The sequence below is a fragment of the Benincasa hispida genome, chromosome 6 (assembly GCF_027475165.1).
Source record: "Benincasa hispida cultivar pf3 chromosome 6, pf3_genome.v1.1, whole genome shotgun sequence".
NCBI classification, from domain to species: domain Eukaryota; kingdom Viridiplantae; phylum Streptophyta; class Magnoliopsida; order Cucurbitales; family Cucurbitaceae; genus Benincasa; species Benincasa hispida.
The window spans coordinates 6,568,148-6,591,761 of record NC_143483.1 but is presented as its reverse complement, the minus strand read 5'-3'; the positions used below and the strand labels follow the sequence as shown (position 1 = coordinate 6,591,761).

Below are 23,614 nucleotides of genomic sequence, written 5' to 3'. Positions count from 1 at the left end.
GTTATTGCACTTTAGTATGGGGAAACATTGTTACATGGAGGAGTAAGAAACAGGGTGTTGTGGCTAGAAGTAGTGCTGAAGCTGAATACAGAGCTATGTGCTTGGGTATCTGTGAAGAAATTTGGTTGAAGAAGGTATTAGTAGATCTTCATCAAGAGAGTCATGACCCGATGAGACTCTACTGTGACAACAAGGCTGCTATTAATATTGCCAATAACCCTGTTCAGCTTGACAGAACCAAACATGTTGAGATTGACCGACATTTCATAAAAGAGAAACTTGACAATGGTAGTATTTGTGTTCCCTATGTTCCATCCAGTCAACAGATTGCAGATGTTCTGACTAAAGGCTTACCTAGATAGATATTTGACACTTGTATTAGCAAGTTAGGTCTCATTGATATTTATGCCCCAACTTGAGGGGGAGTGTTGAAATGGTGTTTTAGCCCTAAGGGCGTTTTAGTCTTTTTCTCAGTATCTACTGTCTAGGGTTTCTCTGTTTGGTTATTTATACCTGTCCTATATTGAGTACTGTGTATCAGAAAATTAAAAGAATAAAAATTCTCCATTCATGGTTTTTCTCCCTGATATAGGGTTTCCACGTAAATCTTGGTGTTTCTTTTCTTCCTTTTTTTCAATATTATTATTATTATTTAGAAATTATAGAAAACCAGGTTTTATTAGATAAAATGGATGAGAGAGACAACGTGACGATATAAAATCCATGATTTAATCGACATGGGCTAAACATATATTATATTACAAAGATAAAATCCCCTAATTTGGCCCTTTGGAGGAGTTCTTGTAGGTTCTTGGTTTCTTGGAATATATTGGGGTGGAATGTCTCGCCTTCTTTGCTGTTATATATATATATTTAAAAAAAAAAAAAAAACAGAACCAGAATCTTTCATTGGTGTAATGAAAAGAGGCTAATGCTTAAAGTACAATTATACATAAGAGCTATTTGCAACTTAAATTGCGGAGATTAGTAGGCTCACCTGACTATCTCAACTAGGTTGACACATCTCTTGTGCCCTTATCACATCCCAATAGAAAGAAGTACATCAAAGAGAAATATTTCAAAGAGATACACCAAAACCACAACACAAGTCTTTCAAATAGAAAACATAATTAAGGTGAAACAATAAAAGCATTTCAATTTAAGCAAATATCCTCGATGTAGTAATCCTGGAAGGCATTGGAGAGAGAACATCATGTAGAAGCTAGGAGTCAAATTGTTCTATAACGGTCCGACCAATCTGTCACTTTGTCATGAAAAATCCTTTGATTTCGTTCGAACCATATTTTGGAAATTAATGCTTTACGACATTAGACCATAGCAGTTGAGCTTTGAAAGGTAACCGGGGTCCCACCAAGATTTGAAGCATGTTATCCTGTACTGTGTTGCTGAAAACCCAATGAAGATTGAAGGATGAAAGTAGTTTTTGCCAACAGCAACTAGAGAAAAACAATCAAATAGCAGGTGTTGTAAATCCTCGCTGTTTGCTAAGCATAGAGGGCAAATAGTTGGCGAAAGATAGTGTGACTGAAGCTTATGTTGTAAGGTAGTTGAGCAATTGAGGAACCAAACAATAACACTCAAAACAATAGTATTAATTCTTTTTGAACTTTATGGATGCTTACCCAAGGCATCCAAAGACCAGCTTCTAGAATCGGGTAAATGTGATGGAGATTTTCGCAATAAACTGCTCATCAACTGATGTAACTTTGAAAATTCCTCTTCTTTGAGCTGCCTTTTAGAAGGAAGTTCCACGAACTAGTGGTACTATCCCAATGTTCATGTATACTACCATGAGGTAATGAGGCAATACGAAAAAGTCAAGGGAAGCTTACCTTAAATGGAGATTCAGTACGCCAAGCATCCAAATTCTGACCCCTACTCGTAATTTCGAGATACTTATCCGTGGGCTTTGAAGGCTCAAGCCAAAATTTCCAGATGTGTGCCAATGATGAGGCTCCAAGCCGTGAATGCTCTTCATAATTCTGCTCCAAAGTGCTTCTGTTTTATTAAAAAATCTCCAGTTCCATTTGAAAAGGAGTGCCGTTTTCTGTTTCTCAAATTTCCCACACCTAAACTACTTGGCATCAATAATTTCAATCTTTCTGCAAGAACTTCAGTCAAGATTTTTTGCATGGAAATAGTTAAACTTATCGGCCTAAAGTTTTTCACCAAAAGAGATCCTTCTTCTTCAGGATTAGGCAAATAAAAGTTCCCTTTACAGAGGCATTCAATCTCCATTAGTGTAAAATTGGTTAAAGAACTTCAGGATGATGGATTGAATATCAGGCCCAGTACCTCAAAAAGAATTCCACCGTGAAGCCATTAGGACCCAATGCTTTGCTCTAACCGAGGGCTTTTAATGCTTTGATTTCCACATCTCTAAAAGGAGCCGCCAGTGCAGAATTTTGAGCAGCTGTGACTTGGATCCGGAAGATATTTGAGGAGATTGTTCTTGGTCCTAGGATATTTTTGGTATAAAGTAGAGAAATAATTCAGAATTTCTGATTCAATTTCTCTAAAGGATTGTATGGAGTTCCCGTTAAGAGCTCTGTGATCAAGTTTCTTCTTCATTTGGCCGAGAGAAATCTGTGAAAAAATGAGGTGTTTTCATCACCCAGCTTCAACCAATTCGGTTTGCTTTTTTGTATAAGATTCCTTTCTTCCAATCTGTACAAGTTTAATAGATCTCCTTTGATGGCAAGCGTGATGTCAAATTCTAGTGTTGAGAGTTCTCCTTTTCTCTGCTTTTGAATTAAAAAATTCCAGCTCGAAAATCAGATCTTTCTCTTTTCTCTTCCTTTTTGATTCATAATCATCAAACCAGATTTTGATCTTCTCTTTCAGGTTGCATAGTTCGGAGTTAATTGCAAAACCAGTCCAACCCTCTGATTGATCATTTTCTAGGGTTCTCTTCATCACCATGTTACATTCTTGATTAAGCAACCAGCTGTGCAAAATCGAAATGAGGATGGGCCCCCATGAAACTGCTCCAGCTTCTAGAAGTAAAGGAGAATGGTCTGAAAAAATTCTTCCTTTTTTGCTCACTCTTACATCATCAAATAACTCATTCCACTCTTTAGAATAAAGAAGCGATCTAACCGTGAGTGAGAGTTGCGGTTTCCTTCTCGAGATCATGTAAAACTGCCATTGGATAGTGGAACTTCCAACAGACTAGCTTCTCTAATGAATTTATTAAACTTCTTCATCCCTTTTATTACCTGCTCATTGGAGATCTCTCATAGGGCCATCTTGTGATATTGAAATCTCCTCCTACACACCATGGCTCAACGCAATAATGAGATAAAGACATGAGCTCACGCCAAATGAAATGTCTCTCTCTGTATTCTACAGCTTCATATACTTTTGTCACCCAACAAAGATTCTTGCAAAGAGTCATGATCTTGACTGATAATGTATAGCCCCCTTTGAGAAATTCAATGGGAGTTACCTTGCTTTCATCCCACACAATAAGCATTCCACTTGATTTTCCATATGATTCTACAAATGTCCAGCCGATGCTATTTGAACTCCATACTGATTTGATGAAAAATGAGTCTATCTCTGGTGCTTTGGTATCTTGAATCAAAACTAAATCTGGATGTTGTATGAAATGTTTCAATGTTGTCTGATTAGATTTGTCATTAAGGCCCGTGTGTTCCATGATATGATCTTCATTTTTTTTTTTTTTGAAAAGGAAACTAGTCCCTTTATTCATTAAGAAAATGAAGTGAGACTAATGCTCAGAATACAAGGATACGAAAAGGATCAACAGGTGCACCAGGACATCTCAACTAGGTTGACACCCTTTTAGCACTCTCATCACTTTTGGAGACACAACAAGAAAATATAAAGGGTTTCATAACAGTACAAAGAGAAACAATCAGCACTTGGGGGACAAAATAAAACGAGATAGCCAAAGAACAAAATAAAACACTGCTAGCTAAAAATCCTTTGGGGGAGGGTAGCTTTAAAATTCCGGAGAAAGGAAGGCATGCCAATTCAAGCTGATTACTTGACAAGAGTAATCTACGAAGGTGCTAGTGAGAGAGCTCCACAATGAGGCATTAAGCTTCGCTGCTTCAGACCTTGCAAACCAGGGAGTTTCCTTATCTTGGAAGATTCTTTGGTTCCGTTCAAACCACAAATCAGACAGCACTGCCTTAACAGCATTGACCCACAAAATTTGTTGAGATTTCGTAAGGCTTAGACCTACTAACAGTTACTGAACGTTATCTTTGAATGCTTCCCCAAAAGCCTAGCTTAAGTTGAAAGACTTGAATAGTGAGAAACAGCAGTTTTGAGAATAAATGCAATCGAAAAGAAGGTGTTGGAGGTCCTCCCAATTCCTTCTACACAAAGCACATCTATTGGGAGAAATATAATGGGAGGCCAGCTTCTTTTGCAGCAAACTTGAGCAGCTTAGAGTTCCAAAAATCATTATCCATAGGACTATATTTATTCTCCTCGGGCTTTTATACTTCCAAAGATTTATCGATTGGAGGGGCTTTGCGAAGATGAGTGGTTAGAGATTTAACCGAAAAAAAGCCATTGGACTCCAGTGACCATGAACGTATGTCGGGGCAATCCTTCACTTCTATTTGTGCAACTAGGCTTAACAAAACTTGAAAATTTGAAATTTCATCTTCTTTCAATAATCTTCTAAATGAAATGCACCAAGAGGAAGTGCTTTTATCCCAATGATCCGACACTGAGCCATTTGGTTGGATAGCTAATCGGAATAAACTAGGGAATCTGGAAATAAATGGTGGATTTTCGATCCAAGCATCCAACCAGAAAGCTATTTTGCAGCCGTTACTTAAAACGAAGACAGCCAATTTTTCCACTTTCTGCCACGATCTTGAGATGTTGATTCAAGGGCTTCTAAGACTGCAACCTGCCCTACTTGAAGTGTGCCAACCAAACACGCTGCTGCCATATATGCTTTTGACCACTTTACACCATAGGGAGGAGTTCTCATTCAGAAATCTCCAGCCCTATTTTGCTAAGAGAGCCAAAATTTTTTCTTTTAAACCTCCGAGCCCTAAACCTCCTTCCTCTTGAGCTTTAGACACCTGCTCCCATTTAGCTAAATGGTTTATTCTCCCCCCTTTATGTCCTTCCCAAAAGAAGTTTCTCAAAATTTTTTCTAAACTGGATAACACCTTCCCTGCCACCAAGAAAGAAGACATATAGTAAGTAGGAAGATTTGAGAGTACTGACTTACAAAGGGTCGCCCTAAGGGTCGCCCTTCCTCCTCGAGACAGGTTGTATCTTCTTCATTTGTCTAGATTGCCTTGAAATTTGTCAATAAGTGGCTGCCAGAATTCCACCTTTTTTGGGTAATCTCCCAGGGAGACCGAGGTAAACGAGAGGGAGCTGCTCAACTTTACAATTGAATCTAGCAGCCATTGTTTCCAGCTTGTTTGAATCTACATTTATGCCACAAAGAGCTGATTTTTCCCAATTAATTTTCTGACCTGAGCACCATTCAAAAAGATCAAGGGTAGCAGCCCGAAGAGAATCTAACATGGCATCTTCATATTTGGAAAAAATTAGAGTCATTTGCAAATTGGAGAATAGGGACATGGATTTTATCTTTACCCACCAAGAAGCCTTCATAACTTCCTTTTTCATGCAAACGAGTGATTAGGGCATTTAACACTTCACCCACTAGGATGAATAGGAAAGGAGAAAGGGGATCTCCTTGCCTAATTTTTCTTGTTACATAGATTATCCCTCGTGGTCTGCCATTAATGAAGATGGAGAACTTTGGGTTGGCAATGCAGCCCATTACCCATGAGATCTTAAGAATGGTCATTTGCAAATTGGAGAATAGGGACATGGATTTTATCTTTACCCACCAAGAAGCCTTCATAACTTCCTTTTTCATGCAAACGAGTGATTAGGTCATTTAACACTTCACCCACTAGGATGAATAGGAGAGGAGAAAGGGGATCTCCTTGCCTAATTTCTCTTGTTACATAGATTATCCCTCGTGGCCTGCCATTAATGAAGATGGAGAACTTTGGGTTTGCAATGCAGCCCATTACCCATGAGATCTTCATTCTTAAGAAACCTTCAGTGGAGATGTGATTGTCTGCAGATTGAAATCACACGTAGCCATTAAAGATGCAAAATGTGGTGGAATTTGAGAGGAAGACAAAGGTTGAGGACTTACAAGAGATTGTTGTTGCTGTAGAAATAATGTCTTGTAAGCTTCTCCCAACTTATCTAAAGTGAATGAGTCTTCAGCTTCTTCTTGTGAAATAGGGTTGTATGCTTTCTCACTACTTACACTTACATTTGATTCATCATCCGACTCTTGTTGATCATGGTTCTTGTAATTTTGAGAGAATGTTTCTTGAACGAATTGAACTTTTGAACCAAGAAATGTGAAGACTGATTGGACTATTATTGGTGACGAATGTCTCTTCCTTGAAGAGATTTTATCTTGACAAGTCAAGACTCTCACAACATTCTCTTCCAAGAAATCAGGATTGGTGGCATGATTTAACAGTGATTCGGCTGTGTGCTTGGAGTCCTGGTTCGAGTAGTGCTCAAATTCAGAATAATCTTGCTGCTGATCATAAAAAGACCCTTCATCTTCCACCTGAGGATTTTGTAGGCAATCCTTCTGGGAGGGTGAGTGATTATTTTGAGAGGGCTTTGGTGATTTTTCATTAGTCTTCTCATTGTTTAAAGCCTCTTGCACTTCCATGACTCCTTGAGCTCTCTCTTTGGAAATTGCCAGACAGATTTATTCTATTAACAATATTAGTTGGCGCCTTTTCTTGTTCTAAAACCCTTTCAGAATCAGGTGTTTTTCCAAGTACAGAGGGCCGCTGAGTAGGCTGGATTACTGCCTTTTCTTTATCCCACACAAGATCCGAGCAATCTTTTCTCTCTCCGAATTATGGCCCTCGAAATATCCTTTGCTGCATTTATTTTTTCTTCAAGAATGTCTACCATGAACCCTTCATCAAGCATGGTCTCTTTAATTCGAATGATATCCATAGAATTTGGAAAGTCATCAGCTGAAAAACTTCTTTTTTTGACTGGGATATTATTCTTGAAGATCAAAGGTTCCAAGCTTTCAAAATGAATATCAAATTTTCCCAACAAAGAATCTTCAATACTTAATTAGGCTGGAATATCCACAAAGGTTATTTTCAATCTTGATATACGCTGAAGAGGCATTCTAAACCATTTAAAGTTTTTGATGAAATCTGCACAAGGCCTCCTAAGTGAAGAACAGTTGCTTCAAACACAGAATTTTTCCAAAAAACCAATGGAAGGTTCTTGATTGATATCCATCCTCCATAACATTTGACAAAGCTTGGAAGAGAATGAAGCTTTTTTTACCAAGGTTCAATCTTCAAATGCATTCTTCCATATTCGTTCCATTTGCCATCTAAATGCTCTGGATCAATCTCCTGATTAAACCTAATTGAGGCTTTATCATCAAAACATGGGTTAATTGATATAGATACTTCAAAAAAAATCTTCTGAAGTATCTTTAACATCTGACCAAGAATAATATTCTATCAATCTTGTCACAACTAGCAATGAACTGAGATAAGTAGCATTTCTTTTTCCTTTGAAATCCAGAAAGAGGAAGAATCATGAAGAACCTCTGGATGTTCAGATTCCATCTGAGTTCTTGTAGCTTTGTTGTCATTCACAATGTCAGCATAAGTTCGTATTCTGATGGGCCTGTTAAGTTTTTGATCTTCAAGGCTAGAGGCCCCATGAGGTCGATTATTCAGAGTTTGTAAACTTTCGTTCACCATTGAAGCAAAGGATTGCCAGACTCTTGTATTCATACTCGCTGGAATATGGATGTTTCTTCTTTCACCTGAGGAGCCAGACTGCTAGATCCATGAACCACCCTGCTTTTGATTGAAATTTGGCCAGATTAATGATTCCTTGCTCCATCTTGTACTTTTTAGAGAAGAAATCATGGATTTGATCCTTCAATAGTTCCTGTAGTTCTTTTCCAGTCACTGCACCACCTGTAAAGAGATTATGAGTGTCTGCTTTCTTATGAAGTTTTCTATAGCAAAACCGATATCTTCTTGCCAGATACAAAAGTAGTAGTCATCAATGTTGCAGCTCTTGATTTCCATGACTGTGAGATGAGGAATGGAGAAATGTGGTGGATAGATAGAGGAGACGTGATCGGAAAGAATAGGGGAATCAGAGAAAGAATCAATTCTTGGGGGAAAGGATTTTATTAAAGTTGTAATGAAATACAATGAAATCGCTTTTATATATAGGCTGGCTAACTAAGAGAGGATGTTGGACAAATATTAACCAGCAGCTTACAAAGGACTTCAACACACGGTAGAACTAAAGAGTTATGGAAATAAGTACGTGTCACCTATTAGTACAAATAAGGAAAACCCTGAAAGGCCCCTACATCAGACAGGTAAATGAAAGTAAAAATAAAATGCAGGAAAAATAAAGTGCATGAAAGTAAAAATAAAATGCAGGAAAGGCAGGTCTATTATGTGCAATATGATAATCATGGAAAAACCATAGATTCAACCATAACCATAGCTGCACCTATTTGCTACTCAAATTCATTGTACTTGAGATGTATTGTTCTGTTTGATTGTTGAGCTTGTTTGTTCTTTTGGAATGTTTTGTTAGTTTGTTTATAGATATGATGAGGATGCTATGGGAGTGTCGACCTAGTTGAGATTCTCGGATACATCTCTTGATCTAGGTTACTTTTGTTCCTTGTATCTCTTTCTTGTACTTCGAGCTTTAGTCTCATTTTATTATTTCAATGAAGAAGCTTGTTTCCATTTCCAAAAAAAAAAAAAAATCACAATGGTTATGGATCTTAAACATGTGCATAAAATGCATGTAAAACTACAAAAGTAAAAACAAAGTAAGAAGTTTCCAGCTTCTGGTCTTTTACATAAAAAAGGTTGTAATAATGAAAGAGACATATGAGAATTTGCTCCTAGCTAGTGGAACAAGAAAGGCATGGGAGTCTGTTAGGTATCCAACCCTGAAAACTAATACCCAACAATGGCAACCTTCCCAGAAAACAGAGTATACTTTGTGATTATATTATATATGAACTTTCTTGGGAAATATTACAGAAAAACACCTTGGAAACAACAAATAACAGAAATAGAAAAGAAATAGTAACTAAGAGACACTGTCCTGATTTTCCCAGCCAATTTGAGAGGGCTGGTTTCCTCTCCTTCAGCTTCCTCAACCTCAGCTAAAACATTCCCTGTCTAAAAGCCTCTCCACTGCCTTTCTTATATAACAGCTCGGTGGTCTCTCCTTCCTCCCCAAAATAACCGAATGGTGGTCCCAAAATCATCCTTTATTCCTTTCCATTTATTTCCCGTTACCCGAATCTTCTCCTTCCACATTAGTAATTTTCAGTGCTTTTCCCTTTTTACCCCACCTCCTATATGTGTGAATAATTGGAGGTCTAACAATACACTCGCATAGGAGACCACTAAACGGATTAATTGTAGTCCATCTTGCCTATGGCTGCAAATGGATTGAAAACGAGCTTCCAACAATTTCCTTCATTAGCCACAAGGCTTTCTTCTTCTTCTATCTGGCATAGGAGACTGCAAGTGGATTGTGAATGAGTTTTTGATGATTTCCTTCATAATCTACGATATCTTCTTCATCTTCCTTCTTCATCGGGTCTTTTGGTCCAGCCACCTCAGCTTTGTCGGTGATTTCGCCAGAATACCCAAATTTTTTCCATTTGAAACATGTTGTCGTCCAAGGTTCTTCGCAATCGATTGCAACACCACCAATTTCACCTTCGTCTAGAGTTGGTGATTTGGTTGCTCCTGTTTTTTTTGTCGTTTTCATTCCCACAAGTGATTTCCTCTTCTATGCGGTTGGAATGTTCCCAATTCTTTGAGTTTAATTCATCTTCCTCCTCACACAAGCCATTTTCTTCAACTCCAATTAGTTTTTCTTGATCTTCTTTACTCGACCCATCCTCTTTGCTGGAATTATCACTATATTGATGATGTCGTTGGCGATCATGAAATTTTTGTCGTTCTTGGATAACCACTGGCAAATCTTGGACATTTCTTGGAGAAATTTGCAGTTGTACATTCAGATTCTATCTTTCTTGAGGATAATCAATGATTAGTGGCTGATTTTCTTCGATTCGTGGCAGCGATAAACCAAGATTGTTTTCTATTTGATCGAGTGTCAAGGACATGCGTTCAAGTAAACAATAGATATCATCGATAGAGCTTTCGACTGACTGCAAGCGTCGGGTTGATATCTTCGGCGATAGGACGGTTGTTTGCTCTGCCTTTACGAGGGTTGTCACAGGGTTACTGCCGGTAGGCCTTCTTCCCGCCATTAGGTCTAAGTTTTTTGGAGCTCTAATACCAATTAGTGTAAAACCAATGAGAGAGTTATTCAAATGATCAAAATCTAATGAATACAAGAGAGGGATTCTCTACTTATAGAAAATTAAATGTGGGATAGGGTAACTAATCTTGAGTTTAATAAATTACCCAAATCCTATTACGTCACATTTACTGACCTTGCTTTGGCATTTTATATTAACGAACTATGTTGTTTTCTTTTTTCTCATTCTTAATTTTGCAGCTGTAGGCTTGGTGAGTGCAGAGTCATTTTATGTGAATCAGGGGCTAAACACCGGTTGCAAAAGTTACAGCTTAATTTTCCAAGGTTAGTCTTACTAGAGCTACATTCTGCAGTGAGCTAAACATAGCCAACCTTTTTTAGTACCTTTACATAATAAATTTAATCTTTATTTATTTTTTTAAAAAAAAACAAACAATACTTTTCATTGAAGAAATGGAAAGAGACCAATACTCAAAGTACAGTGAAATAAAATAAGTAAAATAATGTAAATACAACCAAATAAAACCCGTGACTAACTAGTCCAAAAAAGTAGAGCAAACTGAAATACAACCCAAAACGAAATAAGATGGCTCTCGACAGAAGACCACTAAATCTAAAACGAAGAAAACCAACCACCATCTGATGAGGCCAAAATAGGAGAAGTGAGAAACCATCCACCAACTTTGACATCTTTGAAAGAAGGCGACCCCCATCAAGCAAGAGAAATAACATCGAGTTGCCCAAAGAATTTGAAGTAGGGGTCAGAATGCTTTGTAATAGTTGCTTAAAATTTTCAATGTTCCGCTTGGGGTACTTTATTTTGCACTGAAGATTCTCCTTTTGAATTCAGTCTAATTCTTCATCTAGATGAGCTATCCATTCTTGAAAACAAAACTTCAATAAATGCTATCGAAATACAGAAGAGAAAAACTCCAAACAGTTAATGCAGTCGAAAGAAGTTCTTGGAATGCCTTGAAAATAGAGAATTCTTCCCAAAAAAAAAAAAAAAAAAAAGGTGCTGTCAAAAGAACTCCTTGAGAAAAGACAAAAAACCGAACATCCTTGATTAATATTGCAGCTGAAACAAATACTCCAACAATTCCAATAAACATTCAACCCAAATAATGAGGAGACCATTTGCCTTTCCACAACCCTCACCAAGGATCATGAAAAATTCTAATCTGATCATATAAACAATCACCTAACCAAAGGAGAATGGTGATTGGAGACTTTATAGAGTTGTAAACCGCAGGCTTGAATGAGAGAAGAAAATTTGGATGAGATTTGAGATGAAGAAAGTGGAGAGAACCTTTGCTAGACTCCTTGAAACTTTGAAATAAACTCTTGAAAAGTTAGAGAAGAAAAGAAAACACCAGAGTTACGTGAAAAATCCTAGACCAGGGAGAAAAAACCACGATAAGAGTTTTTTTATTTTAATTCAGATACATAGTACACAATACAGGAACAGGTATAAATAATCAAACAATGAGAAACCCTAGACTATTAAAAGACAAAAACGCCCTTAGGGCTAAAATATAATTTCAACACTCTCCCTCAAGTTGGGGCGTAGATGTCAATGAGACCCAACTTGCTAACATGGGTGTCAAAAGTCTGTCTGGGTAACCCTTTGGTGAGAACATCCGCAACTTGTTGGCTGGACGAAACATAAGGAATGCAAATGCTACTGTTATCCAGTTTTTCTTTGATGAAGTGTCGGTCGATCTCAACGTGTTTGGTTCTGTTATGTTGAACCGGATTGTGTGCAATATTAATGGTAGCCTTGTTATTGCAGTAAAGTCTCATCGGGTCATGACTTTCTTGATGTAGATCTACTAGAACCTTCTTCAACCAAATCTCTTCGTATATACCCAAGATCATAGCCCTGGATTCGGCTTCGACGCTGCTTCTAGCCACAACGCCTTACTTCTTACTTCTCTAGATAACTAAGTTTCCCCACACAAAGGTATAGTATCCTGAGGTAGATTTCATATCTGTAACAGAATCGGTCTAGTCAGAATCTATGTAGGCCTCGATACACCTTTTATCATGCTTTCTGAAAACCAAGCCCTTTCTAGGAGAAGACTTCAGATACCTCAGGATCCGTGTGACTGCCTCCATGTGTCTTTCATACGGAGCCTGTATGAACTAACTGACCAAGCTAACTGCATATGATATATCAGGTTTGGTATGTGACAAATATATCAGTTTCCCCACAAGTCGTTGATATCTCTCTTTGTTTACAGGAACATCATCTGCTGACTCTATCAGATTGAGGTTGGCTTCTACAGGTGTATCTGCAGGTTTACACCCTGTCATTCCAGTCTCTTTCAACAAATCGAGTGTGTATTTCCTCTGAGACACTGAGATTCCTTCTACTGATCTTGCTACCTCCATTCCTAGGAAATATCTCAAGGTACCGAGATCTTTTATCTCAAACTCATCTGCCATTCGTCGTTTCAACCTGTCAATTTCTGCTGAATCATCTCCTGATAGTATAATATCATCAACATAGATAATCAATACTGCTATTTTTCCTTGTGCTGACTTCTTAGTGGACAAGGTGTGATCTAAATGCCCTTGAACAAACCCCTGAGATTTAACAAAGGTGGTGAATCGATCGAACCAAGCTCTAGGGGATTGCTTCAGTCCATACAAGGATTTTTTTAATTTGCACACCTGATTGCCAAACTGTGCTTCAAAACCTGGAGGTGGGTTCATATAAACCTCTTCTTCCAGTTCACCATTCAGGAATGCATTTTTCACATCCAACTGATGGAGAAGCTAGTCTTGATTAACAGCTACAAAAAGGAGGACATGAATAGTGTTAAGTTTTGCCACAAGTGAGAAGGTTTCTGGGTAATCCACTCCATATGTCTGAGTGAATCCTTTTGCAACCAATCTGGCCTTATATCTGTCAAGAGTTCTATTTGACTTGTATTTGACAGTAAAAACCCACTTGCACCCTACTGTTTTGTGACCTCTCGGAAGACTAACCAGATTCCACGTTTTGTTAGTTTCAAGGGCCCGCATTTCCTCCATAATTGCACCTCGCCATTCAGGAATATCCAGAACCTTGTGCACATTGCCCGGAATTATCACATTATCCAGGCTGGTGGTGAAAGTTATAAATCTCGTAGACAGGTTACTATAAGACAAGAAGCTTGTCATAGAGTGTTTGGTGCACGACCTAGTACCTTTTCGCAGAGCTATCGACAAATCCAAGGTAGCATCAACCTCAATCTCATTGGTCTTGTCAACCTGTTGATCTGTACCCAACTGTTGTTCATTTTCAATCCCCTGAGCACCACTGGGCACTTTATTACTGCCATCATCCCTGACTTCACTGTCATCATCTCTGAGTTCGCCTTAGTCCCCTATATCACCTTCAACACACTCATTGTCATTATGACTAGGGGTACTTTGAACCTGAGTCGGTTCCGGTTCTAACTCTTAAACACCTTCCGGCGGAGTAATAGGGGAAACAATTTCGGGAACTATTTCCTTTCGGAGATGCTTCCTATAGTGTAGGTTATCCAAGGCACTTGTTTTGTAGGGAGGATAGGTTCATTTGTTTCTGTTTCAGGGATAGGTTCGGGAAACAAGTCTAAGGGAACAAAGTAGGTGGAAGTGTTAGCCTCTTCACTCGAAGTCTCCCCCTGAAGAAGACCAGGGAAAGAAGGGCTTGTCCTCCAGAAATGTGACATCCATGGTGACAAAATACTTTCGAGAGGAAGGCTGAAAGCACTTGTAGCCCCGTTGATGGAGCGGATAACCAACAAAGACGCATTTTTGGGCCCTAGGAGCAAATTTACTTTGGTAAGGACCATGATTATGGACGAATACAGTGCACCCAAAAACTCTAAGAGGAACATCAGGGAAAAGGCGAGTGGACGAGATGGATTCTTTAAAATGTTCTAAGGGGGTTTGGAATTTGAGCACATGGGAGGGCATCCGATTTATGAGATGAGCTGCAGTAAGAACAACATCCCCCCATAGATACGAGGGTAAGGATGTAGGTATCATGAGGGATCGGGCTACTTCAATAAGGTGGCGATTATTCCGTTCGGCCACCCTATTCTGCTGAGGTGTATAGGCACAAGAATTTTGGTGGACAATTCCTTTAAAGTTTAAGAACTCACGAAGGGTCTGATTAACAAATTCACGCCCATTGTCACTTCGAAGAATGGCGATTTTGGTATTGAATTGGGTTTCGACGGTAGTGTAAAACTGTTGAAAGACCGTCGTCACTTCAGACTTGTCTGTAAGAAGAAACACCCATGTAAGACGAGTGTGATCATCGATGAAGGTAACGAACCACCGTTTACCTGATACCATTGGGACATTCGAAGGGCCCCAAACATCACTATGTATCAGATGGAAGGGTCGGGAAGGTTTGTAGGTTGTGAGGTAAAAAACACCCTAGGCTACTTAGCACGGATACAAACATCACACGACAAAGATGACACATTCACATTATGAAATAAATGGGGAAATAGATATTTCATAAATGAAAATTTGGATGTCCAAGACGAAAATGCCATAATAAGAAATCAGTTTCAGAAATAGTAAGAGAAGATGGTAAATAAGTGCTAGATAAACTCCTAAAAAAAGCATCGTCGGAAAGAAAATAGAGCCCCCTATTGTGCCGGGCAGTGCCAATCATCTTCCCCGAGCTCAAGTCTTGAAACAAAACATTATCTGGTGAGAACACAACTTTGTAGTTCAAATCTCTGGTTAACTTACTGATTGATAGCAAATTATACAATATTTTTGGCACATGTAAGACATTATGCAAAATCAGTCCTTGAATTGGGGATAAGTGCCCTTTCCTACAACAGGGGCAAATGACCCATCTGCAATTCTTATTCTCTCATTTCCAGTACTTGGATAATAGGAGAGGAATTGGTCAGATGATCCAGTTAGATGGTTCGTTGCTTCGGAATCAAGGATCCAAGATTCATCTTCCTCAGCAAAGAAACTAAAGGAATGGGGAGTACCTGACTGTGCAATATTGCTGATTCCGACTATACCTGGATCCACCTAGCTCGTTCCTGGAGGGGCACCATCAACAGCTTCACTAACGAAGGCGCGACCGGACTTAGATTTGTCGTTCGGAGGACGCTGCTTGCCATTTGGAAATTGGCCATGTAATTTCCAGCATTGATCTTTCGTATGCCATGGTTTCTTGCAATGCTCACAAATTGGAGGGTTCTTTCCATTCTATTTGTCATTTTCTGAACCCGATGACTTGACTCCAAACGCAGCAGAGTCCAGGGTATTAGGCGTTGTACCATTCATAGCGTTGGTTCGATCTTCTTCCAATCTGACCTTTGAGCAAACTTCCATCAGGGACGACATTGGTCATTGTCCCAAAATTCGACTCCGAACACCATCAAACTTCAAGTTTAAGCCAACCAGGAAATCATAAACACGGTCAACCTCCTCAATTTTCAAATACTGAACCCCGTCAACTGGACAATTCCAAATTATTTCCCGACATAGATCCATCTTTTGCCACAACAATGATAGTTTATTGAAATAGGATGTTACGTCGAGTGTCCCCTACTTGCATTCATGCACCTGTTTTCTCAAGGTATAAAGACGTGAAGCATTCTGCCTCTTCGAATAAAGTTTCTGGACAGCTTCCCAGATATCCCGAGCAGAAGTTGAGTAAAGAAGAGGCTTCCCGATCTGAGGCTCCATACTATTTATTAAAATTGAGCGAAGGAGAGAATCCTCCCTCTTCCATGTCCGTTCCTGAGGATCCCCGGGGTTTGGTCTGGGTATTTCCCCTGTTAGATACCCAAACTTGTGCCGCCCCTCGAGAACCATCCTCACAGATTGTGACCAAGAAAAATAATTCTGTCCATTAAGTTTTTCGCTAATGGAAATTCCTGCAGAATTGCCTACAGACCCATACATAATGTTTGTGAAAGGTAGAGTAGGGTAAGTAGTTATCGGAGTTTCTAAGCATAACGGAACCCCCAGGTATGTATCTGGTAAAAAATCTGTTGATGGATTGGCCGAAGATCTAATGGCTGCCCCAAGTGTAGAAATTTGCTGCTGAAGGTTGGCCAGTTGCTGTTGAACACTAACAGTCCCACCATGAATCGTTGTAGGTTGTTTCTATCCATAGACCCCTGAAGATATCGCTTCTGTCGATGTGGAAAAACCAATGGGAGGAGCTAGCTGACCAGAGGGCAAATAGCGGGAGACAAGAATTTGCTGTAAAGTGTTCAATTGGATCGGGTTTGACTGGACTGGCTGGTTCAAGCGGTGTGTGGGTTCTGGTAGACCGATAGATCGGACGTATTCTAAAGGTTTGGAAGACACGATGGGTTCTGGACCTGGTGAAGACAACTGAGATCGAGTGTGTTCGGAGGGTAGGACGAGCTGGGTAACGCTGGAAGGGAAAAAACCAGAGGAAGGGAAGACGACTGACTTGGAAGGTTTACGCCGGCGAGATCTGAAGCGGAATTGGGGCAGCGATCTGAAAAAAACGGCGGCTGGAACACAGAGGACGTCGAAGCCTCGGCGGATCTGGGCTGGACTTGCGGCGGAAGGTCGATTCTCGATGGCAGCGGTTGTAATATAGTTGAAGTCGTCGACGATAGTGGTAAGGGTCCTTCGACGGCAGTGACGGCTGGATCTATTAGGGCTGGTTGGATCTGAATTGGTCCAAGTAATGACCGTAGATATTGGTCGACGGTAGCCCTGATTTCAGCACTGTTAGAATTTTCTCTTGGAGTTCCATCCCCTACTAGAGTCGATGACTGAATCTCTTCTATTCCAGTGACGTTCTCATCACCATGCTCTGATACCATCTTGAAAAGTTAAGGAAGAAAAGAAAACACCAGAGTTACGTGGAAAACCCTAGACCAGGGAGAAAAAACCACGATAAGAGTTTTATTTTAATTCAGATATACAGTACACAATACAGGAACAAGTATAAATAACCAAATAATGAGAAACCCTAGACTGATAAAAGATAAAAACGCCCTTAGGGCTAAAATATAATTTCAACATAAGCCATTAAGCTATTTCCCATAATTCTCAATTATAGGACTTTTCTCAACATTTTTTTCCATCAAATTAAAATCCAGCTCTTCACTACTAACACTTACCATCGAGTCATCATCTGAGACATTTTGTTTAGAGTGTATTATTGAATAAATCAGAGTACATAATCAACCTTTTACGAGATAAATAAATAGACATCAAGAAACCACTAAAATAAAATATATAAATGGAAAATACCCAAAAAGAAAAATAATAATTAGTAATAAGCCCTAATTTCCTTTTAACACATTCCCTCAAACTCAAGATGGTAGATTGGTAAACAATTTAAGTTTGCAAAGATAACTTCCAAAACAAATTAGCAGATATGAGATGGAAACAAAAACCCATGAAGAACGATAACACGGTGTAGGCTGGAAACATAACCCACAAAGAAAGGAAACAAACTTCTGGGCTGGAAGCAAAGGTCTTCATAGAGAGATCGATAACAAAACCTACGAAGAACTTCTAGGCTGAAAACAAAAATCCTCATAGAGCAATCTACAACAGAACCCTTGAACAATTGATTTGAAACGAAACATAAATCCATAAATGCAAAGTTGAAAACAAATCAGAGACTGAAAATGAACTAAACAATGAACCAAACTGAACCAGACCGGTCTACTAAACCAAATTGGGCCGATTGAATCCAACTAAGACTAGGCTGGCTAAATTGATTTGAATGACCGAACCGAACCAGTCTAAAACTGAAACAACTGAAGAACTTAACCAAATGACTCAAACCAAAGTGATATGACCAAGATGGAATTGAACCGGGTCGAACTGGGCTAACTGAACCAAATAAATGAACATGACTTTAAATTGAACCGGTATGAACCAAACGTGAACCGAAAAATCATGCCTTCACGACCTAATACCTAACCTTCATGGAATGGTCTGAGGCGGCAGATTTGAAACCGATCTGAAGAGCACCGAGCGGAATGATGCTGCGAGAAACCTTCGATGCGATAATCTGCGCGACAAGGAACCTCCGGTGCACAGTGGATCTGAAACGATGGGCCTGTGCACGAGAGATCTAAGGTCCACGAAATGCTATGTGCGGCGGAGAGTTTCTAAGACCTACATGCTAAAATTGGGTTCAAATCTTGAAGTAGACTGAAATTCTTGGAACAATCTTGAATTAGGAGTATTATTGATATTGAAAATGAAGACAAAGGTCCCTTTAAATAGACCCAAAGGGAAAGTGTTGTTACACACCTAATTAATTAATTCTAAACCTAGGTCTTTTTAAGTAGACCCAAAAGGGGGCTTTGTCCCACTTAAACTAAAATAAAAATTAAATAATAGAACAATAATAAGACATAGTTGGACTAAAATACCCCTACATCAGGGAGAGTTTGTATGTTCCTTTCATTGAGGAAGGAGATTAAAATGGTTGTATTTAGGTGTGACAGCTCTAAATCCTTAGGTCTGGATAGGTTTTCTTTGGCTTTTTATCAAGACAATTGGGTTCTGATCAAGGAGGATCTAGTTAAAGTTTTCCAAGAAATTTATAAAAGGGGAGTCCTAAATAATTCAATTTCTAAAACTTTCGTTTGTCTTATTCCGGAGACAGAGAATGTGACCGATAAGTTTCGTAACGAGTGTGTACAAGGTCATAGCGAAAGTGTTGGTTAATCGGCTGAAGAGGGTGCTCCCGTCGACTATCACGGACTCGCAAGGGGCTTTGGTGGTTGGGAGAAAAATCTTAGATCAAGTCCTTTATTGCTAATGTGCCAATCGAGGATTACAGATCAAAGAAGAAGGAAGAAGTGCTATTTATGCTATTTAAGATTAATTTCTAGAAAGCCTACGATCACGTGGATTGGAATTATTTTGGATAAGGTTATAGAGAGGAAAGGTTTTGGGTATAAGTGGCAGATGTGAATGTGGAGCTGTTTGAGGAACGTGAGCTACTCTTTTCTTACTGGGAGTCCTAGGGGCAAAGTGGTGGTGACTAGAAGTCTTAGGGAGATCTTGATTTTCCCTTTCTTTTCCTTCTAGTTTTTTTTTTTTTTTTTTTTAATCAAACAGGAAGAGTAGTTCATTGGAATAACAAAATAAAAATAACATAAATCGAGGCCTCTAATGTCGGCAACTGTAGCCACATGTCCGATGAAATCTTTTCTAAGGCCTCTAATAACATAAATTGAGGCCTCTAATTTCTTTTCCTTCTAGTTGTGGACGTCTTCAGTAGATTTGTGAGTAAATGCATTGATGGCAAGTTCATTGAGCCTTTTGAGGTGGGAAAGGACAGGGTGACCCTATTCCATCTTCGATTTCTAATGATACTCTTTTCTTCTGTCCCAATAAGGAAAGCTTGTTTTTTAAAGTGGTTGTTTTCTTCAAAAAAAAAAAAAACTGTAATTAATTTGATTAGGATTAGTTTCCTTGATTATTTAGTATTATGATTAGTTTCCTTGGTTCAGTAGGATTAATTTTAGTTTCTTTTATCCATCGGGATTAGTTTGCTTTCCAATTCTTTATAAATGGAGAAATTGTCTTCTTATATTGATAATTTTTTATTCATAATGAAGAGTTCGGTTTTATTCTTTGAGATTTCTCTCCTATTATCCTTTTAGGCGGTTCAATAGGATAAAATTAGTTTCTTTTATCCATTAGGATTAGTTTGTTTTCCAATTCTTTATAATTAGAGAAATTGTCTTCTTGTATTAATAACTTTTTATTCATGATGAAGAGTTTGGTTTTATTCTTTGAGATTTCTCTAACTTTTTATTCATGATGAAGAGTTTGGTTTTATTCTTTGAGATTTCTCTCCAATTATCTTTCAGGATACGTCAATACTTGTCTTCGAAATCGGCCCTAACTTCTCACCCACACTCGTCCACACCCCCACACAAATTGAAGATAGAAATAACACATTGAAAAAATCAGTCCTAAACTCGTGTTCTTAAATCAACCTCAAATAACCGACAATTCGAAAGTGACACATTTAAGTTTGGCAAAGATGAAGTAACAAGAAGTTTCATAGGATGGAAGAAGTCATGTTTCTCTTGTTGGATTCAATCAACTATTTATTTATTCTCTTGATTCCTTGTTGTTGCATGTTTTTCCAATCAAAATTCTTTAAAACGCTGCTTAGATCCCCCAAATTAGACAATACTCGTTTCCAAAACCGGTCCCAAATTCTCAACCCCACCCCCACACAAATTGAGAAAATAAAATAATTTAAAAAATCAGCGCTAAACTCGTTTTCAAGACCATCCTCAAATTCCCGCCAAATGAGAATTGACACATTTAAGTTTGACAAAGATGATGTCTCGAGAAGTTTCATAGGATTGGAAGAAGTCGCATTTCTGTTGTTGGATTCCCCCTCTCCTTCTCACTTAACTGTCATTGTCTATTTTGCTTGAGAGGTAGTGACGTGTAGCTCAAAAGATAAAAATTCAAAGTCTTTCGATTAAAAATTGTCCATACAAGAATATAATTTTTCTATTTATAGAGAAGTGGTAGTGATTTGGTTAAACATGGTTTCGGATGAAGTAGTAGTAGTAGAGATCGATGATTATGGAGGGGAAGATGAGAAAGAATAAAGGATGGGCAACGAGGAGAGTGAAAAAAAACTAATTTGATTAATACTAAATATAAAATTATTAAATTCTTCCATGTCATTTAAAAGTGTACACATCACCAAGGGGCTAAGGACCATAGCATGCGCCATTTTTTTTTTTTTTTTTTGTCAAAGTCAACCGATAGCCAATTTTTCTCAAGTACCATTACTAACTACTTTCTGTACTTCAAAAACTAAAAGGTCGCCTTTAAAATTTTAGCGATCAAATATAAATCTAGACCAAATCTTTAGAACTAAAAGCTAGCCTAATTTTTGTCGTTGCACCTAACTTATTCTTCCCCCTCACCAATATATGATCTCAATTAATAGCCGATACGCCAGTGTGAATTAACTTAATTCTGTTTATTGTGATGCAGTGATGACGTCTCATTTGCACTGAAAGACAGTAAGGATATACCTTGGTTGGCTAAGTATCTATAAATCTATTTTAGCTGCTAATATCTGTTGGGAACAATTTTGATCATATAATATACCAGTTTCAATTTTGCCCATATGAGACATTTAGACCCTCCTTTCGGAATTGAGCGAAGCAATACAGGTTGAAGTTACTGTTTTTTTTACTTCTCTTAATTTGATCCCATGGGAGTCTTGTTTTTAGAATCCTTGAGGTTGTCCGTTGAAAATTATGTAGTTTCTATTGTGTACTAGCTTTGAGCAACGTTCAATAGGATTCTACGTGTAGGTGGAGTTTAACCAAACCACTATAAAAATTATGGTATTTTCTTTTCTTACTCTATATTAGTTAATTTTACAAATAATTTTAATTGCATGCTCCATATTACTTATTCTTGCTGGTTGAGAATGATTGAATTCATTATTTCATACTTCTTATCAATCTTATTATTTGGCATCAATTGGTGTGTTTATTAATTTAATTTAGATAAATTTAAAAAGTATCTAATTAGTTTAAATTAAGCTTTTTTTTTAAAAAAAAAAAAGTTTAATTAAATTCTATTTACTCCCTTCTAGGGTTGACATACCTTTCCAATAATTACTACCAGAGTGAGGTAGTTCATCTTGAAATTTCAATTTTTTTATGATCTTTATTGTCAGAGCATTATGACAAATCTAGTAGTAAATAGAATTTTTGAAGGTCAATCTACTTTGAGATTTTCTTACTTTGATGGTTGAAATTATGCATATTAAAACTAGAATGAAAATTAATTTGTAATATATGGACTATAATTTGTGGCCAATTGTTGCTAAAGGTCCTATGTACCAATGAAAAAGATTAATAATATTGATAAGGCTTAAATTAGAAGAAGAATAATGAAAATGAAATGAAAAAGTATAAAGTGTTACTTTAATGCTAAAGCTATAAATTGTTTGTATTGTACTTTAAAGAAAGATAGATTTAATAGAATTCATGTGTTCTTCTGCTCAAGAAATTTGGAACAATTTTGAAATTACTCATGAAGGAACAAATCAAGTTAAAGAGTTCAAAATTAGCATACTTGTTCATAATTATGAATTATATAAGATGGATGTTAATGAGTCTATAATCGATATATTTACTAGATTTACTAACACACCAATAAGTCTATATAACATCTGAAAATGTTAGAAAAAATCTTAGATCTCTACCCAAGATTTGGAAGCAAAGGTGATGATAATTCAAGAAGCAAAAAAAAAAAATTGGTTATAGAATAAAACTCAATAATTTAGAAAAATTAATTAAATTTACATGACAGCTCGAGATGTTACGATATATAATGAGGATGGCTACACTAAAGTTTCACTTGTGAAAATAACAAAAAAAAAAAATGTCTAAATAGTAATACTAGCCAAATGATGAAAATACCCTTGTAGAAAAAAGAAATTGATAAATTGTAAATAAACATAAAAAAACAAAAAATACTAATTATCCAAAAAACCTGTATTCATGTTTTCTTTTTCTTTTTTTTTTTTAAATACACAATCAACTATAAATTATTTGTTTTTTAAATGTTCAAATCATCCTAAAATGTAAAGCAAACGAAAACATAATATAATTAAGCCTTCTAGAAGGTTGGCACTAATTAAGCTACAAATAAAAATGACAAATTGATAACACAAGAATCAAAAACCTAGTTAAATTAGATGGAAATGATTAATTAAATTAGATCGAAATGATTAGCACACTGTATTATACCTGTATTGAGCAGGAAAAAGAAGAAGAAGATTTCAAATGAACCTACAATTCACTTCAAAATGAAAAGCCTAATGAAAAATTAATAACATAAAGAACCAATAAGTTGTGGATAAATTGGTTTCAGATAAAACAGAATTTGAGACAACACTGAAACTATGTGAAACGTAGAGAAATATTATTACTATTGATACCAAAATCTGAACAGGAGAAATACACATAATTTTCATGTGACAACAATACTGAATTTATTTCAAGGGGAGAAAAGTGTGGCTTGCAAAAGAGAAAACTTGCACACTTCACACATACTTTGAAACTTAAGTCAAAGAGTGAAAAAGTGTGGAAACTAAGGAGTTTGTATATAAGATATAAGTTACTCCATATGGAATTCAAATGATGTATTTATGGAGGTGATGGACCTAGGTTGTTCTAATAGGGTTTCA

General features: G+C 37.5%; 1 protein-coding gene across 21 annotated transcripts in view; it reads left to right on the top strand.

The window, feature by feature from the left end:
- LOC120079859 (origin of replication complex subunit 1B-like) overlaps nt 1-21,779 on the top strand; it is a 79,427-nt gene extending 57,648 nt beyond the window's left edge. For 19 of the 21 annotated variants that reach the window (XM_039034292.2, XM_039034293.2, XM_039034295.2 and 16 more), the window contains 2 exons: nt 10,636-10,719; nt 21,400-21,779. In XM_039034292.2, coding sequence (XP_038890220.1) covers nt 10,636-10,719; nt 21,400-21,463 — 148 coding nt within the window. In that variant the 3' untranslated portion in view covers nt 21,464-21,779. Of the gene's footprint in view, nt 1-8,673; nt 8,744-10,192; nt 10,365-10,635; nt 10,720-21,399 lie in introns of those variants that run through there. The other 2 variants (XR_005482360.2, XM_039034309.2) reach the window with 2 other exon arrangements.
- Nucleotides 21,780-23,614: the final 1,835 nt, after the last annotated feature.